Genomic DNA, 24,718 nt, shown 5'->3' on the forward strand with positions numbered 1-24,718 from the left:
AGAGTTACAACTGAAGTCAGATACTGTTTCCTTCTTACTGCAAGTCATTCTAAGAGAAAAAAAAAAATTCTTTGATTATATGCTAGCTATTTGTTTATGTCTGCACTTACGTATTTTTGTGTGTGACTGTGTAGACCATATCTATTTTGCATACATATACAAGTAGTAACCCATTGTAATTAGAATATAGTTTCCCACACTTCTCATGTGTCAGAAGACCTTTAAAGACCTTTTGCCTTCTCCCTTGCACTACACTAGAGGTGCTTAAAAGTATGATGTATTATATGTTAGCAGTATATTGCACTACCAGGCTTGTGGACTCTGATTATTCAGATATCATTTTCACTCTACTGTTTCATTGTGCCATCTATAGGATGATCCATTTGGAAGACAATTTCATTTTCTTTACCTGCTGTTTTAGGCAATTGTTATTTAAATTGTAGATTTTATTTTCTCTTTTCTGTGTGCTTGTTTCATTAAAAAGCTACTTACAGTGACCCATTTGCAAACTTCTGTTGTTGCTTAGTTCTGTTGAGCACATTTCTAAAGTCATTAATACCCATCCCGTGCCCTGCAACATCACTTACTGATAGTGATTAGCAAACACTTACAATAAAATGTAATGCACATCACCACGACTCAGGACTGGCATAAAGTCATGCAGTACACAGTCTTGTAAAAATGTTTTGAACAAGTTTGGTCCAACACTTCGAAATTGTACCAAATGAACACTTTGAATAATGTGGTAGCAATGTTTATTTGTTTATTTGTGTTTCGCCACTAAGAAGGATGTAATAGGCTTCATTTAGCTCTTCCCTGCTGTCTGTAGCCATTTCTTCCTTGGCTGAGGTGTTCCTAATGTTCTGCTGTGTAGCAGTAACACCATGAGTCTCAGCACTGGGGCCGCAGTGTACTTCTGAGTTTCTAAAGTGCATTTCAGAGGCCTATGAATTACCTGCATCCCTCTAAAGTGCTAAATCCTTTATAGGGCTTAAAAGGAATTCCCATAGCGTATGCACCATGTGCTAGTGTCTCAACAGGAATGTATTTTAGTCTCAGTGCATAGGTAAGCACCCCTTACTATTCAATTATTGCATCAGTTAAAAAACAATGGATCTTTTGTACTGATGCAGCTAATCCAATCATAGATCTTTGTTTACAAAGGAAGATATTCTTAAAGTTGATAATGCTGATGCTATTTTTGTAGTATGGTTGAAATCAATTGAAATACATTGAAATCATGCTTTGAGGTCACAAATGATGTCAAAATAGAAATTGAGTTATGCTGTATATTAGCACATTTCCTGCTCTCAGGGGGCAAAGGAAGGGAAACAGCAGTAACTATTGTAGCCACTTAGTTATTAAATTAATACCTAATATTTCTGGTGAAGATAATATGGTGTTTTACCATCCTACTGCGCCTTTTGTGACAACTGGAATATTTTAACTGCATTTAGAACTGGGCCATTTTAAAGTTTTTTTCAAAGTAATTTTTCTGACTTTTAACAGTTCAAATTATCTTACCTAGATAATAATAAAATGAAAATCCTTTCTGTAAGTCCCAGACCACAGTAGCTCCCCAATGCGTGTGGGTTGCTTGGGGCTGCAGGCCTGGCGTACTGCAGAAAACGTGATCGCGGCTCAGTGACTGCCACTGCCCCTTGCTCTGCAGCGCCAGCTGCCTGAGAGGGCTGAGACCCGGGAGATCCCCAGTCCCCAGGCAGCTCCGGTGTCCTCTGGGAGCCTGGCTGCGTGGTTTTACAAGGTGGCAGCACATGTCATGGGGCAGGGTCTAGTGTAGACACACTGCATCTGTTCTATTCTGCCCCTGCAAGTTGTAAAGTTTGCTTCTAAAATGCAGGAGCATTTGATAAGAAATGTAGAGTTTATCATCAGCTTTCTTTAATAAACAATTTTGCCTCATTAGTACTGAAAGGCCTAGTAAAGGGGGTGCACAATTTGTTTTTCTATAAAAGCAAAAAAAAGATTTTTAAGTAATAGGAAAGATGGAAAGTATATTAACCAGCTTCTAAGGGAAGGTGTTTTGTTTTGGTTTAGATTTGAGGTGTTTAAGTTCTTGTTGCATAAAAAACTAATTCAAATTCAATTCAAAAATTAAAAAAGGATTCTGCTGTGCTGAGACTTTGTATGTCATATTTCAGCCTAGAGCAACAGTTTACAGCCAAAGTACAATCCCTGATATTTTCCCAAACTTTAACTTAGAATGTGTCCTGTATTGTTTCAAATAATAAACTTCTCTTAACATTATAACTTTGACCTTTTTCAATGTTTGTTATGTCAGCTTCTGTCCAGCTTTCCTACCAACAAATCAGACATAGTCTATTTTATTTTAAATCAAGTAGCTCATATAGTCCTGTGACAACTGTATACCAAATCATAAAGATGAAAAGTACCCACTATTTGTATCTCAGTTAGACTTCTCTATTTCCTGCATACTTGATATGCATTAGCTTTTGGCCTTTTACGTAAAACAGGACAGCATTTTAAACACTATAAAGATTATAACTAAACCATTCTTTTAGTAATAATAAAAGATTTCTAGCACCAAAATCGAATGAACTGTTGAAACAGATAAAGCATTTCAGTAATTAATCAAGAAAGGGTGGATGTGCCACAGTGAAAATACTGCTTTGTGACTTAAATAAGTTGTGTATATGCATTTAACTATATTCTTCCATTACAAGATTTTCTGCTGTCTGAAGGCTGCCTTTATTTCACTGCTTCTATGCATTATTTCACTGTGTACATGGCAATTTCAAATTGTATCAGAAATTTTCCAAATATATATGTTTTTAATCTCTGCATAGCACCAAGGAATTGAAATAAATTTCATAATGGTTTATTTAAATGACAAAGGAAAAAAAAGAAAAAGCTTTTCCCTAGTGATGCATAAAGATAGGATTCCAATAAATCAAGAGAAAACAATTTTTGGTCCAATCTAATCCTGTTTAGCTCAGTAGAAAGACGCAGTCAGTAGATCTGGCCTTAAATGGACTGGGGGAAATGTTTCTATGACTAGACCATTCTCATCTAGACCATGAGGGGAGTAAAAAAAAATACTTTGGTCAAAGAGCACTAAAAATCTAATTTTTCAAAAGCCACAAAATGTTTCAGGACTGTTACTGACAGAGAGAAATACTGCGTTTCCGTTTATTTTCACAGGTGATTCGGAAGGACTGTGGTTCATATTAAACTATATCCTTCCGTTATGCATTTATTACAACCAATAAGTTAGGTGCGTTTATAACCTGATAGACACCTGTGAAAGACAGAAATTAGTTTCTGTTGGTTTAGCTGTAATTTTTATGAGATGTCAAAGTGTATTTGGAAAGTATCAACTGAATCAATTCCTTTTGGTAGTAATTGCAACAACAGATTATTCCTTGCCTGTTTGATCTTTGACATGCATTAGTATCTGCTTAATTTTCTAATTTAAGGAGAGACTGTAATCTGCCCTTTACCATACTTACAGAAATCAGATTTCTTAAGGCTTCTCTTTTTCCCTTATTTAAGTCTTTCTACTTCATCAGACTTCGGGAGCATAAAAAGGTGAAGCCACTGCTATGACCTAGGAGCAACAAGGCTGAAAGCAGGCAAGGAATGGGAACTATTTTGGCAATATCTCATGCAGACTGGCATAAAAGAAGTGAAATCCTCTGCTGATACAGGGCAAAACACAGCATGTATATTTTTGTTTCGGTGAGAAAATGTCCATTCAGTAGAAGTGCAGCTTTGATGCTGCATGCAGTAGTACCCCTGGGCAGCAGGGTGTAATGTCCGACCACGGGGGGCCAAGGAGAGGAGGGTGGTCACGGGTGCTCCCCTGCGATGCGCATGCTCCTCCAGGTCTCTCTCTGACTTTGCTCGGCTTTGACTTCTGCTCTGTTTTCCTTCATGAAAAACTTTGAAGGAGAGAGAAATTTCTGAGGCTTCACGTTTTTGTGAAAAGGAGGTCTCATCTTCTGGCTAGGCCAGCGAATGCAGTTTGTGGCAGGATGCCATGCGCAGCCCGTAAGCTGGCTGAGTACAGGTGAGCTGGTGTGGCCGGATCCTGCAGCTCTTATACTGATCCCTCAACTCCTACCTGAGAAGAGGGCCAGATTCAGAAACACTCTTCTGTGGTTTAAATATGAGCATAGGGTCAGCAAATAAATTAAACAAGTAAATGAAAAAACAAGTACCATTAAGTAACATACTAGTATGCTTACTTCTTTTAAGTAGCAGTACACTTGTGATTACTGCATCATTATCAAATGTTATTCCCGAGTCTCTAGAGAATATATGTGCCTGTTTAAGCAGAAAGACAAAATCCAAGGGGTGGCATGTAAAAGAATCATAAAATCTGTAAAACAGAGCGACAGCTCTTAATAAGTGACAGCATTAGGCAATAGATAGAATATTCAGTTATTGACTTCCAGGTTCTAACAAATGAGATTGATCCTCTTTTTCTTTCAGCATTTTATTTTTCCATTTCTTTTTGTACGTCCCTTTTCCACATTGTGTGCTCTAGTCGCATTTTAATGAACAAGAAAAGAATGCAGGAACAAAGACATATATAAAGGTTTATTTGGAACACTTTCCGTAGTTTAGTAATTTAAAAACAATTTAGTAATCTGTTTCTTAAAGGAAAACTGAAAGGTAAATTTGATCAAGAAATGAGGTTTTGTATTTAAAAAGCATTTTAACAAAACTTAGGTGAATATAATGTATTTAAGTGTTTGCAGTAGGAAGAGGATACTTTTGTTTTGTTTTGTGGTTGTTTTGTGGAGGCAGAGGAGGTATTTAGTAATGAGCTAAAATCTGCGATAGTTTGCAAATGACAAACAAAGGTGTTCTGCCAGTGGGTAAAAAATTCCAAGGTCCTATGTTTGCAAAGGCATATTTATGCTCAATTTAACATACTCTGAATAGTTCCTATGAGGTCAGTGAGACTTTTTGTAATGAGTTGAATTTAACATGTGCATAAGTTTTTGCAAGATCATAGTACAGGTGGTATTGAATGGCTCACAGTGGAAAGCAAGTATGATTGACTGCTCTGATTTCCTGGGCAAAATGAGAGATGTTGTTTTTTTAAAGTAAACAGCATGAATAGTAAAAAGTAAAATCAGTAATAATCTAATGTGTTGAGTATGACTGTGAAATTGTAGTCAAATTTGTCGACAGAAATTCATTTGTAATTCAATTTTAGTTTAATTTATTTTAGTTTAATTATTTTAGTTTAATCTTTCTTCTTCTGTATTCTAATATGTTGGTTCATTTAACAGGTGAAACATCTTACTCTCTTTAATTCAGCCACTATTGCCAAAAATAGACATGAGTCTTCTTGATGTGCTCTTTCAAACTGGAAGCACTTACATCTGTCCTATTCAGTGAGAAGGGATTATTCTAGAAAGTTACTGTTCACAAGATTTTTTGCTGAAAGTCATCAAAAAGATGAATGTAATTTTTAATTGATATGCAGCTATTCTTATAGTTTGATATTCCAAACTATAGTTTTTGTGTGTGTTTGACAGCCCTTGGTGATCCAAACGATTTACCTGGGATTCCTAGAAACGGGTCACGTCATATAATATTCTACTGGCCTGTATCCGTTTTGAAATGGCATCTTTTCAGAGTTATAAAGATCCAAGAAATTATTAAAAAAAAAACCCAGTGGGGAATAAACTAATCACTGGTTTGCATAAGAACAAAATTTTGTTTTACAAAAGAAAGTTCTGGTCCCATTCCTGATATCTGATGCTTTTATCATTCACGAACGCATTGTTCGCCTGCCACAAACTGGCAACTCAAGCATTTACTGTGGAAAGAAGGGGAACAAGTAAGGCAGTAAAAAACAGAGATAAAAATACTTTATTTAAAGCAGAAAGTGCTTTGTAAGTCCAGATAGGATATATATATACACAATGTAGACAATAAAACTTGAACATGATTCCAAGAAGCAAAAAGATCTCACTGTTTCAATCCAGCATGTCTGCCAAAATGTTTTATTAGATTTTCTGTCCAACCCAAAGGGTGAAAGTCTTGTCATCATTGCACTTGCCAGAGGGCAGAAAAGAGGAAAACTAACAACACTCTCACTAAGCAGAAACACTAGCAGTAAGTGCAAAATGTGTTCCACTTTTCCAAGAGAGTCAATGAGAGGGGAGAAGTATTATCTTTCTAGATATATAAAACGTATAGCTCTGCTTTTTGCTTTAAATAAAAAGAATAACACAAGAGGGAGAAAATAAAACCTCCATTAGAGAGCGCAGAGTGTTTCTGTCCTGCAGTGGGCTGCACGTGAACACTGTTTAATCAGGAAAAATACAGAGGGATGAGGTTTAGAGTTCCTTCATTAGCATCTAGGACCTAGACGGTGATTAGGAAAGCCTATTTCCCGCCTTAGTTGGCTCAGGTGTGCCTCCCATTTTAAAACAAAGGCACTTAGGTATCTGAGCCTATCCTGACCTGGTGAGTTAAGTATTTAATTCCTATCTAGTCTCTCTTTTCTATTGAGCTGCAGAATAGAAAGACACTTAAAAATATCTAAATCCTCTAAAGGGACTGTGTTTTGCTGAGTTTGCTTAACACACCCTGCAGCTTTGAATTCATCAGGCAGCGCAGGAGCTGCGGTCATTTTCATTCAGAAAGCAGCTGCTCCCTGATTATGTGCTCACGCTGAGGGGTTTGAGCCTACAGCTCCCACTTGCAGGAGAGTTGCCTTTGATGGGCAATAACCTGGGCAGAGGAAGCCTCTTCCCTCGGCTGAGGCTGGGCCACTGCTGAGGCCAGAGAGGGAAGGCTCATACCCAGGAGCTCGACTGGCCAACCTAATGATTAATTCCTTGAGTTTGAGTGCTGGTGTCTGGTCCTTGCTCCAGACAGCTGCAAAATGTTTATTTCACCAGCAATAAGCCTGACTATTGCTAATGTCCCAGCAGGAATCCTAAAATTAAAAAATATAGTTCAAGAATTTTATCTGGAACGCTTGTGTCCATTATGTCTCCAGAGGATTATCAAGATAAAAGTGAGAAGAGCTACCTAGAGACACAACACATTTCAGTACATTCTGTATCCGGCAAAACAGTCTAAGCAACCCATTTACGAACTTACATTAATAAAACAACAATCTAGTTACCAAAAACTTTTAATTTTTGTTTCCAGTGAAAGGATACCTCATTAATATGGAGATAAGTAGAAGAAGAAGTTAGACCTACACACTTTCCAAAGAAAGTCTAATTTTCTACCTTTTTAGCATAATTACATGAAATAATATCGATTTTTGTTTGTAGTTTGTCCATATTGAGAATCTATTTAAATTAATTATGGCTTCAAAGCCAACAGAAAATTTGAAAGACATTTTTTGGTTAAAGACACAAAGTGCAGGATACTGGCTGTATTTTGTTCTATTTAAAGAGGAATGTGAAGAGCTACACTTAGACCTTTTTTTCGGTTGTGTCTGGGCTAGCAGACTGATGTAATACTTTCTGGTTTTTTTCCCCATAATTGCCAGCATGTATTTGTCAAGCTGATGAAAAATAATGAAATTATGTAGCAATTTTTCTCCTGGAGCTTGGTTTAAATGCTTAGCTTGATATATTACTGAAAAGGTGACTTTCTGCATGCTCTGCTATTAGTAATGCTGCATTTAAAACAAGCAGTTAATGGAGGTTTTCTCTTGTTTTTAGTGAACAAATTGACTGAAACATCATATATATGTGCTCATCTTTCCCAGAAGAAGGCTTAATTAGGCTTTCTTTTTAATAAAAAAATTGCATATACCTATTAAAAGTGTTAACTGAAATATTCACATAAGATGCCAATTTGATTCCAGCCTTGGCCTGCTGGTTGAGAGGTAAAACAACCAAAAGTGACAACAGTCTGACTTCAAGATAATTTATTATAAACACATTTCTTAAGTCTGTGTGTTTATTATATAAACATACCCTAAGCCTGACTATCCATTAAAACTAGGTTTTCACCTCCCATTCCTACAATCCAGATTTATCAGAAATCCACCCCCTATGAAACTCTTTATGATCCCAACAGGCCTGATTCCTCTAGCTTGTTTTATTTCTAAACTATAAATATTGTTTTTTCACTCCTCAGTGTGGAAATTTGGCTACGTCCATTTTACATGCTTACTGGAGTAGAAAACTGCCTAATCAGATAGGAAAACAGTTGGCGGTGTATAAATCAGGCTTTGCCGATGATTTCAAAGTGTGAAACTGGGCAGACGAGCACATATCCTAGGAGTTCTGCCTTTCCCTAGCATCCCTGTAGAGATTTCACATGGCAAATATGATCACCGGGGCCATCTGTATAAATATATGGGTGTGTTGTCCTAAATTAACTCAGCAGCTCTATTGGGGAATGTATTTAAGGTTTTTTTTTTTTTTATTTCTCCACTAGACTGTCTGAAATACCAGGAAGAAAAATCTTATCATCTTGATTTTGATGAGGAAATCGATAGTAATATGTGCTTTACTACCAACTGGTCTAACAGAAACCCCAAAGTTAAGTTCAGAGTGCTCCTTAGTGAAGCTCCAGGGATGAATTTATCCTCGCCTGTCCTGTAGGTCAGTAATGCTAGGATATTGAAAGTGATGCCATGCTACAAACAGCCTCTCTTATACTCTAGGGGAAAAAAAAAAGAAAAAAGAAAAAAAAATTTATATACAAATGGTTTTGCTGTAACATTGCCTGTTCTACTCGGTCGACATTCCTTCCTAACATTCATGTCGAACAGAGTTAAGTAAAGATTCATGTTGTAGTGGTGACAGGAGGAGTTGTTATACAAGATGTAAAGTTTCCCTTGGATTTCATGTCACGATTTTTTCTCATTATTTAAACAAGAACTACATTGAAGTGGTGCAGGTACCAGGCAATAAAGATTTCCCTTGGTGTTGACAAACGCTGAGACCGCAAATGGAGGTGCTTACATGCCGCAAGAGATATTGCATAATGTTCTTTTCCGTTAAGGCTAGGGATTGCTGTCACAAAGAGAACATCTTTATATAAGAACTACTAATATATAAAAAATATTTATTTCTCATTATGTAGGAAGATTTCACTTTCAACGTGTTTTATTCAGTAATGTATGGAAAGAGTTTCTAAGAATGCACCTTTGAGCCTGCCATATATATTAAACAGTTCTTGGAATTGCTTCAAGTATTTTCATAGTAATTCTGCTTTATTGTTTAGCAATACCTAAGTACAATAATGCAAGAGTATGTTGTTTGTTAGAAATAAAATAAGAAGGAATACATGTTTTGTGGAGAGATCTGACAAAGCTTTTATAAATGGTATACATGAGATACCTACATATTGGATTCACACGCAGTTTATCAAGTCCATTTGTGAGAGTTTTGGCAAGTGAAAATTGCTTCTGTGGCTATAAGTTGTTAAAAAATAAAGCAAACAGGAAAAGAGTTTTGCTGGAATGCGGCAGTTCATCTGGGGGTCACTGGTGTGGGAGTTGAGGTGCACATGATGTGTTAATTGAGAGAGGAAAAATTGGAGACAGGGCTTGATTTAGAACAGTAGGCAGCTGTACCTAGGAAACAAGCCCAAGCACAAAGCCCCCTAGCCATCGCGTTCAACATAGCAATAAAATCACTGCTGGACAGCAGCTGGAGTACTCAGGCTCAAACTTTCAGGGCTATAGATAGCTGTTATTTTGCTGCCTTCCCAAAATAACTGCAAGATGATATGAAGAACAAGTGTATTTTATGCTCGAGCAGACCCCTTTTCCTTCAATAATATGAACTAGGGGGTGAAGTACTGTTGATAGGGATGTTGAACAATGGAGTTTCCACTAAAGATTTTAAAATTTTGAAGCTACTCTCCAGTAAAAATGTCTGAAACAAAGTTTTCTAAAGTGCAAACAAAAATTTTCATAGCAAAAAGTTTCTTCCTTTGTTTCATGAAAATCCTGATTATGAGCCACAAAAACTGTGTGAGCCATTCTGATATTACCACATTTATTTGTTAATTTTTTATTTTTAGTTTAAAAACGCTTTTCCTGAAATGCAATAGTATATCAGCAATCATGTGAAAATCCTTATCCTAAAAAAGCTATTTTGAAAAAGAACTTCTTTTTGGCTGAAATTGTTTTGCCATATTGAATGACAGCCCAACCAGCATCTATGCCTTTGTGATAAGCCTCATTACTGCATAAATATTTACCAACTGCATTGCAATTGCTGCTCTCCAAGGAAAATATCTGGATATAGCAAAGGCATAGAAATAGGCATAAACTGACAGCAGTAAGGTAGATGGATAGGTGGAGTAACTGCCAGGGCCTTTCTCCTCTCTGTTGCCTGCCAGGTATTCCTTTGAAAGTAGGTTGTTGTTATACCACTTTCAGTTTTGTTAAAAGTCAATTCTTGCAAAGGTCAGCCTTTCACTGTGATTTCAGTAGTTTCCTATTTGCCTCACATGACAGGGTCAGAAATCACAAAATTTTGCCCAGCAGAAGTTGCCTTACTGTCCTAGCCTTGACAATTTACTCTGGTGAAAGATCTGCTCGTAAGAGTTTTGCCTATGTTAAGATGGCCAAATGTACAAAAATTCATCAAAATTCAACGAAATATTTTGCTGCTTTGCCATGCAGTGCTGCACGAGCCTTGCAAAACCAGGTGTCCAGCGGTGATATTTTTCTGCTTGTTGCAATGGGTGTATTTATAAAATGTATTGCCTTTTGGCACCAAGAGTTTTCCACTGAAAACAGTTTTTCTATTTTAGGAATGTATAAGATATATAGAAATAAACTTACTAATAGCAAAGAACGTTTCTGGAATTAGCACGCTGTATTGTTCTGAATATCGGCTGAACATACATTTTTGTTGTGTTTTAGCCAAAGTGTTGTTTTATGGTTTGCCAGTTTCAGCACACTGGATTTTTGCTCGGTCAGGTACATAGTTCTGTACTGCATCTGAGATTAAAAGTCATGTGGTTTTAATTATTATCTCAGATGGTATTTTCACCAGTAAGTGCCTCTTATTTCTCTGCAGTGGATGTAACCCTGCCTGAATAATGAATAGAAGTAGACTAAGGCATCAATCACTAATGATGCTGCAGGGAAGATATTTCAGAAGACTTGCAAATGTCATCACCCAAAAAAGACTATTTTGTGGTCTGGGACCATATTAAATGATGAGAGAGATTTCATTTTCCAAAGAAAATACTTCCTCTAGGATTAGTCAAAAGTACTTATTTAGGATTTTACTCAAGTTTCTAAGGTCCTCAGGGAGGCCCAAGATGTAAAGGATACCTATGTATTCACCATGCCTTTGTATAATACAGACTTTCAAAAGATGGATTTTAATTAGAAAAATATGATTTTAATCAACTGGGTATTGAAGACTTGAAAGGCCTTCATTTTGAAGACATTTTATTATAATTCACCCGTAGGCTAAAAGTAAAGACTACCATCATTGGTGTTTCCCTGCTCTCCTAGAACAGGTTTGGTTTATTTTCACAAAAATTGTTTAAATATTGAGCCAAAAATATATTGAAACAAAGTAGATCAAAGTTAGGTGTGGTCTAATAGATAAATCACTGCTCTCTCAGGTGCTGGGCTGCAGTTCAGTCCAAGACATTTGACTCAGATTAAATTAATTTAGTGGTCACATCTCACATAGTTTTAAACAGTGGGATTTTCTGCTTGAGAGAGGAGGGAAATGGAGCTAGCATGGATGACGAATTGTTTCTCACCTTTAGGTGGTCTTTTCAGGCTTGAAGTTATTTTGAAGCAGAACTGAGAAATACAAATGGTCCTACTTATGTTGTCCTTGGCTTCTGAGTTAAACAAAACAAAGCAAACTTGTCCCAGGATTCTGGTTTTCAAGACAGCATATGCAGGATTTTGCGACGGATGCTGCAAGTGTTTGGGTTCTCTCTCTCTGAAGGGGCTGCTCATTTCTGTACTGCTTTAATTATAGAAATGCTCTCCTCAAGCTATTAATCAGAAATTCTTTTGAGCTGTTATTAAAAAAAAGCAAAAAAGGTTTGTATTCCTCTTTTCACAATATTTGCCTGAATTGTAGAAAATTAAATACATCTGAAGAGTGTCCTTTTTGAGCCCAGATCTCTTTTCACTTTCACAAATGTGAGTTTAAACAGAAATGGTACTGGCATATTTGATGACCTTATTCTGTAAATCTTACATGAATAAAAATCCTTGTATATTTTATTGAGATGAATGGGCCTGTTCTCATGAATAATGACTGTATGCCTACCTATGTAATTTGTTATCTGCCAACTTTATCTTGATCACCCATTTTGTCAGCATGAATATTATAATTATTCATTAGGTTCCGTAAAGGACAAAGTGATAGGTTCTGGGTTTGTTTCTTTTAGTCTAAGACTTTTATTTATCTTTATATATTTTTTTTAATTGCAAGACATTATGGTCATAATAATCAGACTTGGCAAACATACCATGTTAGGATATATTTCTGAACACAAGTTCGTTTTGTTCATATAGTGACTATGTCTATTTGTGATTTAAGTTTTTGTGATTGGGATTAAGCCATGGTTACATTGTCATTAAAACTGTATCTGAGCACTGTCCACCCAGCAATGCTGGTTAGACTTGGTTAGACGTGGGTATACACAAACTTCTATTGAGCTAGACCAAGCCCAAGATTTGAAGTCAATGCTGGCTTTCTGCTGTCTCTATAATGCTTGAGAAAGCCTAATTTAGCATAAACCCTGCTGATACAAGGTTAACTCATCAGCGTTTTCTCAAAATGCCTGAATCATCAGGGTAAGCAATCAATACTTTCTGTCATTTATGATCTGATACTAAAAGGCTTAAAGCTGGATTTCCTCTGTTGTTTAACCATTGTCTTAGGTCATAGCTCCACTATAACTTTATGCAGGGCTAAGCTGCCTCGACTACTTTCTTCTTATGCCCTGGCTCATGCCAGTGTGAGTGTTTGTGGCCATATATTGGATCAAATTAAGGAACTGATCCGGTTAACTAATGTAGAAAAAACAAAGCAAAATTAGTTTTAACTTGCATCAGTTCCCTAGTCAGGTTTTTACATTACAACATTTATGATGGGATAAAGGAAGGGTATCTGCAGAAGGAACAAGCAGTTGAAGGTACTGAAACAGGAAAGAGTGTTTCTTTTCAGGTCAGTGCCATCCCTTTGCTGACATAAAGTGTTTACAGAACTAGGATATTAGAGTTGTACAGGATCCCAAGCAGTACCAATGGATAGAGGTAAAAAATGTGAGCGAATGGATATGTAAAGAATCATGAACTGATAATAAAAATAATTAAGGAAGTGTGCTGCTGGATCAAAAAGAAATTCAGTTTTTAACTTGCATTTTGCTAAGTTTCACTTTTTTCATGAAAATTCTTCTAACAGTCAGTAACTCAGTGAAATGGTTTGGGCAAAAAATTTGCACACTGTTGCATTTATGCAGTTCTGTACAGAAGATAAACATCCTCTTTATGTCTGTCCTTCCCCTCTTTTTCCCCTTTCTTCTTGATTTTGTACAGTATTTTAAAATTCATTTAGGGATTACTTTTTTTTAAGGTTATCACCAACCTTGGGCCTCTGGAGTTCATTCTTAATACTCCAAGTCATCACAGAGTCCATCATGGTAAGCAGAATATGACCTCTAATTCCCCAGTATGCTTTTTCTCATGGTATTGTAATAAAGAATAAAGTTAAAATGAGAATTGTATTTTAGTTTTATTGCAGGATTTCTAGTTTTGGTCATTGCTGCAGAAAAATAGTCATTGTTCTGTTACAAGTCTCACAGCATTTGTAAAAAAAAGACTTTTTTATAACTTAAGTTTAATTTTTAAACCTTTACATCTGAGCTTAGTAATTGAGCAGAGATCAAACTTGGATAATTTGAAATAATTTGCAGCTTTTGAGCAAAGCTTTTCAATATTTGTAAATGTGAAGAGAGTGATAGAAAAATATATCATCCTTCTGTGATTGCTAAAATGTAATAATCTTATCAATCTTTAACAGATGCTCTTGCCTTTCAAATTCAAGCAGTGAATATGGTTTTCTTTTGAAAGAAGAGCTGTTAAATGTTTTAGTGGAATTTGGTTTCAATTGACTGAACTATTGAAAAATCTTACTTTGCACCTGTACAGTATGACTGATATGACTTTTCTTCAATATTCAGAGGCAATAAAGACTGTACTGCATATCTAAATTGGGTTAATAACTCCACTGCATTGTGAAAAATGTCATGAACATATGTGGGGAATAAAATTGGACTCCATAGATGCTATTGGCTCATTCAGTGGGCATCTTGTAAAGAGCAAAGATAACAAGTAGAAAAGTAATAGGGAGATGGAGATAATTTGAAACAGACTCAAATACAGTTATATGTACAGAGGATGTTATTAATATTTATTATATCCTCCATGTGTAAAGTGTTTATGGCACTGTGTAGACTTTTAAAAAAGGCTGGGGTGCTGTAAGTGTCTAATCCTTAAAATTTGCACAAGTACTGGTAATCCTGGAGGGAGACACTCTGCTCTTATTTGCTCTGCTGTAAATCCAAAGTAATTCTCCTAGTCTGATCCTCATCTGAGTTGCGTAGAATCACTCCAGAGCTGATCGAGTGTTGTACAGAATCGCTCCAGAGAAATTCTGCAAACTTGGCAATATGTAATCAATGGGTTTTTTGCTCACATAGCTGATAGGACAGCTCATATTCAAATATGTTTCCTATAAAGTAGATAGATGGATCAATTTTCCTCACACTGAAGTTAATAATAATGAAGGCAGGATCAGACATATGGCATAGAGGATATGCAGAGACAGCTGAAAGCCATTAATGAGAAGATTGCACATAAATGTATTTGGCGTATATTTTGTTAGGTATAAATTGGTTCATCTGAGCTGATTTTTATTGTTTGCTTTTTAATATTCCTTTATACATATATTGTAGCTAAATTAACTCTCCAATGAATCCTTTAGTTTCATAGAAAGCCTGGGAATGACAAGTTTGATTTGTATATTTGTACTTGAATAGTAAGAGAGTAATAAGCGTAGTACAGGAGATTTTATAGATGGCTATGGAGTGGTAGGTTAGCTGCCTTTTAAATTTATTTTTAGGTTAGAAAATGATACTAACAGTGAAGGTTCACCTTCATAATTCGGTTGCATTTTCTAGCATTCATGCATACATTTTAATATATGCAATTACTGATCTCTAAATGATTTTATTTTAGGAAGAAATCCTTACTGCATTGACAAAAATTATGGTGGCGCACTCATTATTTGGGACAGGATATTTGGTGAGTAAAAAAAGCTGTTCTCCTTTATAAATAGTTTGTGTGGCAAACAAAAATTCTTGTACCCTAGATTTGATTGCTCTTTTTTTCTTTTTGTTTTTCTTCCATCAGGAACATTTGAGGCAGAAGATGCTAAAGTTGTATATGGCTTAACACATCCAGTAAATTCATTTGAGCCTATCCTGCTCCAGGTGCTGTAGTTTGTTTCACTGACTCTGGTATCTTCAGCAGGCAGTCATGTTCAAAAGGAACACCTATGTTAGGCACAGTGGAGGCCGCCCATGCATTGGTGTGCAGTCAGCCAGCTATCTTCAGTGTTTCATTACAAAACAGCTATTTCTTACATACCAATGTCAGTGTTCTTGCACACATGAAATGTTTGGTTCTCCACACTGCAATGAACACATGCAGAGCATGTAAAGCCATCACGAAAATATTAACTAATTTCAGTGGAGATATAACAGACTAGTGATTTATTTATCCACTGAATGGTGTCCATTTTACCATGCACAGAGCAATATGCAGGGAAGCTCAGACATAAACTATATTTCATCCGTTGTTTATGTCTTCTCTAAATATTACTATTTCATAAATAATCCCATGGTACAATATCTTTCCTTTGTTATCTATTCTGCATATTAGTTGTTTGAGATATCCCAGAATGATTTGTGTTGACAGTGTTATACAGCAACCATCATGGTTTCAACAAAAGCTGTGGAACAGATAAAGATTAAAAAAAAAGAAGAAAAAATACTTAGTGTGGTGCTTCTTAGGTTTCTTTGTCCTTTGGCTTTACTTCAAGTGAAGAAAAATTCTCTGTAAAAACCTCAGGTACTGAGGGGTATTGAAGTACCCATTTGCTTTTCGTAGCTGTTCACCCAAGCAGTTATCTCAAAGAATGAGAAATTCGGCCTGAAGAGGTGTCTGAGCTGTAACCGGGAAGGATGGCTACAGTCTGTGCAATTCTATCCATATTAGTCAGAAACTAGGTATTAGGTATTGATAGTGTGTTTTGTCAAGGCCTCAATTACCAAATCCTAGTTTAAAACTACCATAAGTGTAACTGTACAAAATGCTGTTAAACACTCGGGACTGATCTCAGGAGAGACTAATTTTCCTTTGGGCAGATGTCATCATAATCCTCACTATAAAACGGGGGCCTGATATGGGTCCTGCCTAGTTCAGTCGGGTTTTCTGAACTTCTGACTGTCTTCATTTCCTTCTAATTTGTTACAGACTTTGAAAAACATTTTCTTGAAAGCTAAGAATAAAGTAAAATATAATGTTTTACTAAATTTTATTTTACTAACAATGAAAAATTACTTGCTCTTTTTTCACAGTTACGTCCCTTGGCTCATATTTGGAACATGTTTTGGGCCACACCTGGATTCTGCAATAAGCTTTCTGTCTTATTCAAAGGGCCAGGCTGGGGACCAGGCAAACCTAGACTTGGCCTTCCTGAGGAAATCCCAGTGGTAAATAGAATACGCAGAGGCTTTCAGTTTTATGTAATTTACTTGGACCTCTTAATGCTACTGGATCAATGTTAAAAACTCTACACATGCTATTTTAAATTAGCAAATTAGCAGTCATAAAGCATAGGGGAAGATGAAATGGGAACAGAAACTGAGGGAAATGAGTGTTTTAGCTATGTTTTTCCTTTTTAGTTAAAGGAAAAAGTACTTCTTTTCATCATTCATTTATTAAAGAAATTTTCAAAATTGTTCTGTAGAAGAAGGTTGTTTCTCTTTTTCTTTTAGCTGTGAACATGCACACACAGAGGTAAACTCTATCTTACATTAAGTGGTATGTATATGCTTGATAACAGACTCTCTTCATGCAATTATCTGCGTGCCTTAATCTTTTTTGCGTTTGCAATTATGAAGAATATTAAAGAATAACAGGCAAGAGCAAATCACTGTTGAAGACTGTTACCTGTTTTGCTTTATACAGATCACTGGAAAAGAAGTTCCCTACAACCCAAGTGTACCTGCCTATCTTAATTGCTATGCAGTAATACATTTTGCTGTAATAATGGACTTGTATATTGACCTGCTTGCTACAGTGACTGTAAGTAATCCCTGTCTTTATGAGATTGTTAGATGCAAGTATTGCCCACACTTTAAAGGGAAGATTGTAAAGGAACATGGGTCTAGTGGTACTTGCAAGTGGGAAGCTTGGTATGAGCATGAGTTCAGAGCTAGAGGAGCACTGCCTCAGGGCAAGAACCTTCCTCCAGCCTCTAATGTATAACAACATTAATACAAATATAGCAATGAGAGGCAAGTATTTATCACCTTGTGTTTGGGCAGATGGGATCGCAGTGGTAACCTGATGTAATTACCCTGTGGGTGTACTAGACGGTCTCTGAAGCTGTACCCTAAGGTCATCTCTGCATGTAAAAAGTGAGACATTAACTGCTGCTGCAGTTTTCTGCCTTTGACAATTTCAGCCTCTGGCTAAGAGTCCTACAATACCTGTCGTACACCTAAAAATCAGGTCTCTTTTGCACGTCTGAGTGTGGTCATCCATAAATGATTCCAAAGCCATTTGAACGCTTTCAGAAATCTTATCCAAATGTTGAAGTTGTGGTCTTCCAGCTCAGATGTTCTTATGTTCCCTGGTGTGAAAGATGGGAGAGGGACTGTGTGTGCAATAATCTCTCGGGACACGTGGCAACAAGCTTATAGCAGCTCTGTATATATAAGCCACTATGGCTTTATGGCTTTTTTTTTTTTTTTAAGTTAGATGTGTCCTGCATAGCAGGAGAATGATGCAATTTTTGAGAAAAGTTTAAAGATTAAGTATTGTATGTAGCATTCCTGTATAATACATATAAAATCTGAGGACGAGTTAAACCAAAGGTTGGGATAAATATCTACAATGTATACAAGATGCGCAGTACACACGATTACCAGTGTTCATATGTTGAGAAAAGTGTCTGAAAGATTTTAAGATATGTTTCTAGACCCCTTTATAACACCAGAAAGTCATATTTACCCAGGAATCTAGCATTTTTTACTGGGTTACTGTTGCTCAAGAACTGAGGAGTTCACTTATGAGTTTCTTCCTATTTTTTATTTTCTATTTTCTTCATTTTCCGGTCTTGGAAGAAATATGGATAGTCCAAATTATTTTCTCTGCTGATAACTGCAGCTATTTAAGAATAAGTAATAAGGGAAGTTGGAAAATGCAGAAGGGAAACCTCCTGAAAATCCACCATTTATGAATTTATAGTAGCAGAACAAGTAGAAAATTCTCTGCACAAAATTGTGGTGTAATAAGGTAGTAACGATAAGAAGGAGGAGAGCATGGGGGACGAGCAGCACCTCATCTCAGGACATAAACCTTCAGCGTGGGTGTAGAGAGTCTGATCCCCAGGCTGAGATCCAGGATCACTCTGCAGTGCAGTGGAGAAGCTGTCATGAGAAGGAAGCTTGTGTATGAATAACTTTACTTGGCAAAATCTTTCTTCAATATCAGTTTTCCACTACACTGAATTATGAAATGTCTATGGATACAACTGGAACTTTCTGTCTGGCTATGAATTATGTCATGACTGTGGCATAGCTCCATAAATGGAGAGAGCTAACTGTTTTCCTCATTTTTAGGTATAAGTTCTATTTCATAATAGCAATAAGACACAGCACACAGCTATTACATTTCTCAAGTGATTACAGTTGCTCAGTGTTTGGTCTCATGCCCTGCAGAAGTGTTAAGTTTCTCTATATGCAAAGAGCAACCATATACCTTCAGTCTGAATGGCCTACATTTAACTTAAGAGCGAAACAAGAAAGAGCAAATATATATATCTTCCACAAGAGAGAGCATACAGTGTTTATTTTTTATATAGCAATCTGCATTACATCCGGAAAATCAAAATTACCTCTGAGCTCTGCACATCCAGGTCTGATCCAAAGCTCATTGAACTAATGGGAGTTGGATCAGTCCCAGAGAGAGTGCTAGGAGTGTAAAACTGCAGTACATTCAAAGCAAAAGTCTCATAGTTTCAGAGCTGCGTGTATCACATAAATCAAAGTCAAGTGTACCTTAAACACATTTTGGAGTGCCTTTTTATAGTAGATAGATACTGTAAAACTTACTATCTGTGACTGTAATACTATGAGTATCTGAGCAGTTTCAGTTAGACAAAAAGAAATGTTGAAATAAAATAGGTCTTTTGAAAGTTGAGAACACAATGAATACATCCATTCAATAGGACATTGTGCAGTAGTATGTATGGCATATTGCTAAGAATTCACACATTTTTAGGAGTTTTCAGTTAAAATAAAAAGCCTACAGAGACACCTAACACAATTTCCGTAGCATTGTATTAACACTCTGCATTTGAATATCAAAAGTGAATGATATGTGACAGTGGGCCATCTGTTAAATTACGAAATGTGCTGACATCTTTCATAGCAGTTTGTCTGAAACTCTGAGCACATCAGGATGAGAAAATACATTTGTATTACTCTTCAAAAAGAGTAAAGCAATCTAAAGTCCTTTGAAATGTGAAAATGAGTTTGAAAACTTTTGATTCTCATCTAAATAAACATTCAATTGAAATGGCATATTTCCTTTGTTTAAATGAATTATTTCTTCTTTACTGAAAAAAAAACATGCTGTGGTAATCTGTTGATTATGAAGAAATGTAAATGTCTTCCCAAAATTCCATAACCCCTTTTTTTAAAGCTCCAAGAATTTTTAAAGCTTTCAATGAAACCAAAATCCAACAGAAATATTTTTTTCTGTTCAATTGCAGCCAATAACCATATTGCAAAGTTGTGGCTGACTCGTAGCTGAGGAACCTGCTGTGGTCCCACAGGCTTCTCTGTTTATACAAATACTCCAGTATATAAATACTCATTTATTTTATATACACATGCATGCATATAATGTTTAAGTGGAACGAGGATGCTAGACTAACTAAGGTGTAAAAAGCACATTCTTTTCGCACTGCAACTTGCAGCGTGCAGATTTAATATATGGTGTTTAGTTTAGTGATATAACCCACTGACTATTTTGTTGATTTTGGTAGAGTAATGCCTAGAAAATGGATGCCTCAGCTGCCAGCATCCACTTCATGGGGTGACACAAGTTTGAAAGTAAACAGAAGAATCAAGAGAGTATGTAACTATACTGCTGGAACTGTAAATAGAAAGTTAAAGAAGCAAACTAATAAGTAGATATTTATGCTGTATGACTGACTGATTTTCTAAAAATTGTTATCCCCAAATGACATCATACTCTATTTCACCACAGATTTCTTGGTAACCCTTGACTAGGAGCCCAAATAAGGGAACACATTTTTTGCTGTATGGAACAGCTTGAATGTGGGACATATCTAGAGTGAAGGATTACTTACACCTTCTACCTTCCTAGTTGCCAGCAGTATTCATGCTTCACCATTCACCACTTCAGAGGATTTTGGAAGGGGAAGGCAGCAAAATTATACTCAGTCTTCTTCTGACATTACAATGACGAGCATTTGTGTGAGTCTTACGATAATGCTAGTTTGCAAATAACTGTGATCTGCAGGTTGTGCTTCTAGATCCCTCCAGTCCTTCATGTTCTGGGCCACAGACTGTATTGCACCATAATAAGGTCTACGAATGGATACCATTCAAAATGATATGGTTCAAGTAGGAGAGTGTTTAAAATGAAATAAAAATTGACCTGAAAAACAGAATCTGAAAAACAGACAGGATCATACCTGGCTCAGATAGTTATTGATACCGAAGAATCTCATATATCACTTTAACCTGGAGACTAAAGGCCTATTTATATCTGACTTTGTTTTTCCTGAATTACAAGATTGCTTCAGTTCTTTTTTCTGCTTTTATGAAATTACATTGAAATGTATATACCAGTTTTTGCTGGAAATTGAGTATCATCCATGTTTAAAACTGACTTACAATTTATTCATGTCCTTTCAAGTTCTTCATCTACATTTTTTTCTTCCTTTGTCAGAGAAATGTGTGGAGTCAAATGGTAACTCTAGGTTCCAATTTTGCACCTGTTAGAAAAACTGTTTGAGTAAGGGAAGTTTGCAAAATGACACTCCAAATACTTGTATTCACTCCTTTATTTGTGGAGAGAAAGCTTTAATCTGAATTACAATATTGCTGTGTCACTGATATCAAGTTAATCATTTTGTCAAGGTCCATCAACAGAGAATAATAAAAATTAGCATTGTATAATCTTTTGGAAAGGAAACGTGTTTCCTGAAAAGATGCTAATTTCAAAAGAGTCTTTTTTTTTTTCTTACCCTTTTAGAAATGGTTATTAATTTTTTTTTAGCAAAAAAAAAAATTCAATAGAAGTTATGAGAGAAAACCACAGTAAAATTATGGCAGAAAATTTCTGTTTTGGAGCAGTGTTTTCATCGCCTATTTAAATCCATTCAAATCCATCTCTTATTTGAGGGACCTTACTCTCTAGACTTACTTTCTAGCTAATGGCAAAAAAATAGGATCATTCAGAAGGCACTCTCCACTGATTACAGAGGGAGCTTAGGTTAATAACAGGCTTTTAGACACTTCACTTAATGTACTTAAAGGTAGGGATCATGAAGCAGCATCTTAGTTTTCTGAAATCTGAATCATAAGGAAACCCAGCTGCCTAGACCTTGGTGGCTGTTTGTCTAATGCTAACCACCTAGGAAACTCTGAGAAGGGAGAAAAGTCTGAAATCATGCAGCTCTTTTGAATTGGAACTTGGCAATACCTGTATTTATTCAAAGTAGGTAGTGCTGGATCCTTACCTGAAGACAAACATTAATGATATTTCTCTCAAAACCATTGCAGAGATCACTCCTTTTCTATAAAATGTGATTTTAACCTCATTGTTAGGTAGCAATTAGATTACTTGCTCAAAATTTGGGTTTGGTGTTCAGTTCTCTTTGCTGCCCAAGGGGGAGGCAAGGCTTTACCTTCCTTTTCTCAGAACTGTGCCCTATCCGTCTGGGGGCATTTTAAGGCAGTCTGTAGAAGCCAGTCCATTGTACAAAAACACAAAGCAAAATAAGACCCACCTGGCCAGAAGGAGTGAGTGCAAGAGAAAGTGTGATTCTCCAACTTAAAAGTGAGGACAACTTCTAAGGAGGAAAGAGTGCTGAATTCCAGGCCCAGTTCCCCGGAAAATTTCTATATTGGACAAGTAACAGTCATTGAATAACGTATTAAAACATTTCTAAGATGTTTATGGGTGAGTTCCCTTATCTCTGTGCCAGATCATGTTTTTCCTTGCGTGCTTTTCTTCAGGACTTGACTTTTTTTTTGCATGTCCCAGTTTCTCCAGGAGGATGAAGTAGAAGTTGAACTTAATGTGGCTAAATGAGCAGTTTAAGAGCTACTCATGTTATTAAACACAAGTAGAGTCTACAGCTGATTTTTTACAAAAAAAGCTCTATCGAACAGTTTTACTGCTTCAGAAAAAATTCTTTATGTTAACAATGGAAGGTCTTTTAAACTTAGAATAACTGTGAGATTTTCTGAACATACAAGCTCAACTTTTGAAAAAGAGCACCCTCAATTTAATCTTTTATTGCTTTTATTTATAGGTCAAAAACCTATAGACAGAGTTTGCAAATGTCTTCCAAGTGTTACAGACCTTGACCAAGGAGTATAACCCAGTCAAAGCATGTCTGCTCTCTTGACTTAAACAGGCATCTTGTAACAGAACTGCTGTACTGAGTCATACCAAGATTCATCTAGCTCAATATCCTGTCTCCTGTGGTGGCCAAGAGCAGATGTCTAGGGGAAGAGTATAAAAAAAGGTTAAAGAGTATCCTTCTTCTAGATCTATCTATATGGTAATCGTCAGTTTAAGGTTTTGTAAGTTTATCATAATGATGGATGGAACTGATTGCATATATAGTAGCTTTCTTACAAAAATGATTTTGATCAATTCTGAGATAAATTCATGCAACAGAGCATCTTGACAGCTGTCATTTGTGACAAGTGTGCTCTGGCTTTTAAATTGGTTAGGCTGTTGTTTAGCTCTTTCATTGCTGAGATTCTGTTTTCTTTGTTTAATAACTGTTTGTTCAGGATATCCAAGTAGGTGCTTGTGATTCTTCAGTAAAACGGCAGAACCCTACCCAGCCTGAGTCTGTGGTTTGATGTATTTTGCAAACGTGGGCACTGTAAGTTCACACAGCTGTAAAACTTGAGAATATCCTCCTGCGGCCTCCCACACTCACAGATACTTACCTTAGATCTCTTTGAGAGGTAGGGGCCACCACTGAAGGAAGGTGGGCATGTCACAGAGTGGGATTTATGAAATCAAGCCTCTCAGCAGACATACGTAGATTTTTATTTTCTCTCAACACCTGCAATCTTGAAGTGCAAGATGCTATTCATAAACCCTATTGCTATTCAAACCAAAAGGATTCCTATAACTCAGCAAGATCCACTACTTTTGTTTGGGATTTTTTGTTGTTTTTTAAGTGAAAAAACAAAGGCTGTTCAAAACTAATATTTGAAAGGAAGTAAGGGAGGTAACAAGAAAACTGATTAAATATTTGATTTTCAAAGGCAGCTGTGTAGAATATAAAAGATGATTTAATAAATGAAGAAAAATTTCAAACTTCACACTGTAAAGTACTTCTTTTTCCCTGAGTGTTGTTTATATCATTTAAATGTAAATTATAAGCATATAAATCCTCATGCTACTATTCATCTGAACACCAACACACATGTTAGTGTTTAAAAAGTGTTTAAAAAGTGTTTTACGTCTGATTGAAATCAATGGCATGAGTTGAAGTGTTTTGCTGTATTGAGAACCAAGTGTCGAGCTGTCATGAAGGGAAGATATTAATTTTGTTTCCTGTTAAAATATGGTTATATTGCCACATCATGCAACTTCTTATTCTCACCAATGTATTGTTTTCTATGCTCCTTGGGATTCATAGGTGGCAATTGTAAAGACATGGTAATGTGAGATGAAGAAAAAGAGCAGGGCTGCAGTGATTTTTACTTAGAAATAAGATTATTCCTTCTTGGGTAGAGACATGAGGGAATCAAATAACTTCAGGAAAACACATAGTACAAAAAGGAAGTATCTTAGGAATTATTTTGGAAATACAGTGTTCAACAGACAACAGTAAGAATGGTTACTCTGTATAAGTGTGGTATCCAGAGCAGGTATTTTTGTTGCAAAATTCAAAGTAACGTATTACTGTAAAAGCAGACACTAACATGACTAAGTGAGGAAGCTGAAGGTATGGTGCTGTTAAAACTCAGTTTTTCTTCAGAAAATTACCTGAAATGAATAATTTGTCTTCTTTTTAACAGATGTTATCACAGGGAACTATTCTCCTGAGAACTGGTGTTATGATTCTGTCCCTGACTTCTTTTGGATTACTTATGGAGAACAGGCAAGATATAAAACATGTTTTTTGCTTTTCTTATTATGTATTATTCATTATTATAT

The 24,718-nt window shown here is 36.2% G+C and overlaps 1 protein-coding gene across 1 annotated transcript in view; it reads left to right on the top strand.

Moving 5' to 3' along the window:
* Positions 1-24,718, top strand: part of AGMO (alkylglycerol monooxygenase) — a 203,602-nt gene that overhangs the window by 92,908 nt on the left and 85,976 nt on the right. The window contains exons 6-11 of the mRNA XM_067292191.1: positions 13,554-13,620; positions 15,218-15,283; positions 15,392-15,471; positions 16,621-16,755; positions 17,234-17,350; positions 24,580-24,662. Of these exons, the coding sequence (XP_067148292.1) occupies positions 13,554-13,620; positions 15,218-15,283; positions 15,392-15,471; positions 16,621-16,755; positions 17,234-17,350; positions 24,580-24,662 (548 nt within the window). The remainder of the gene's footprint in view (positions 1-13,553; positions 13,621-15,217; positions 15,284-15,391; positions 15,472-16,620; positions 16,756-17,233; positions 17,351-24,579; positions 24,663-24,718) is intronic.

The sequence above is a fragment of the Apteryx mantelli genome, chromosome 2, assembly GCF_036417845.1.
Source record: "Apteryx mantelli isolate bAptMan1 chromosome 2, bAptMan1.hap1, whole genome shotgun sequence".
Classification (NCBI taxonomy): domain Eukaryota; kingdom Metazoa; phylum Chordata; class Aves; order Apterygiformes; family Apterygidae; genus Apteryx; species Apteryx mantelli.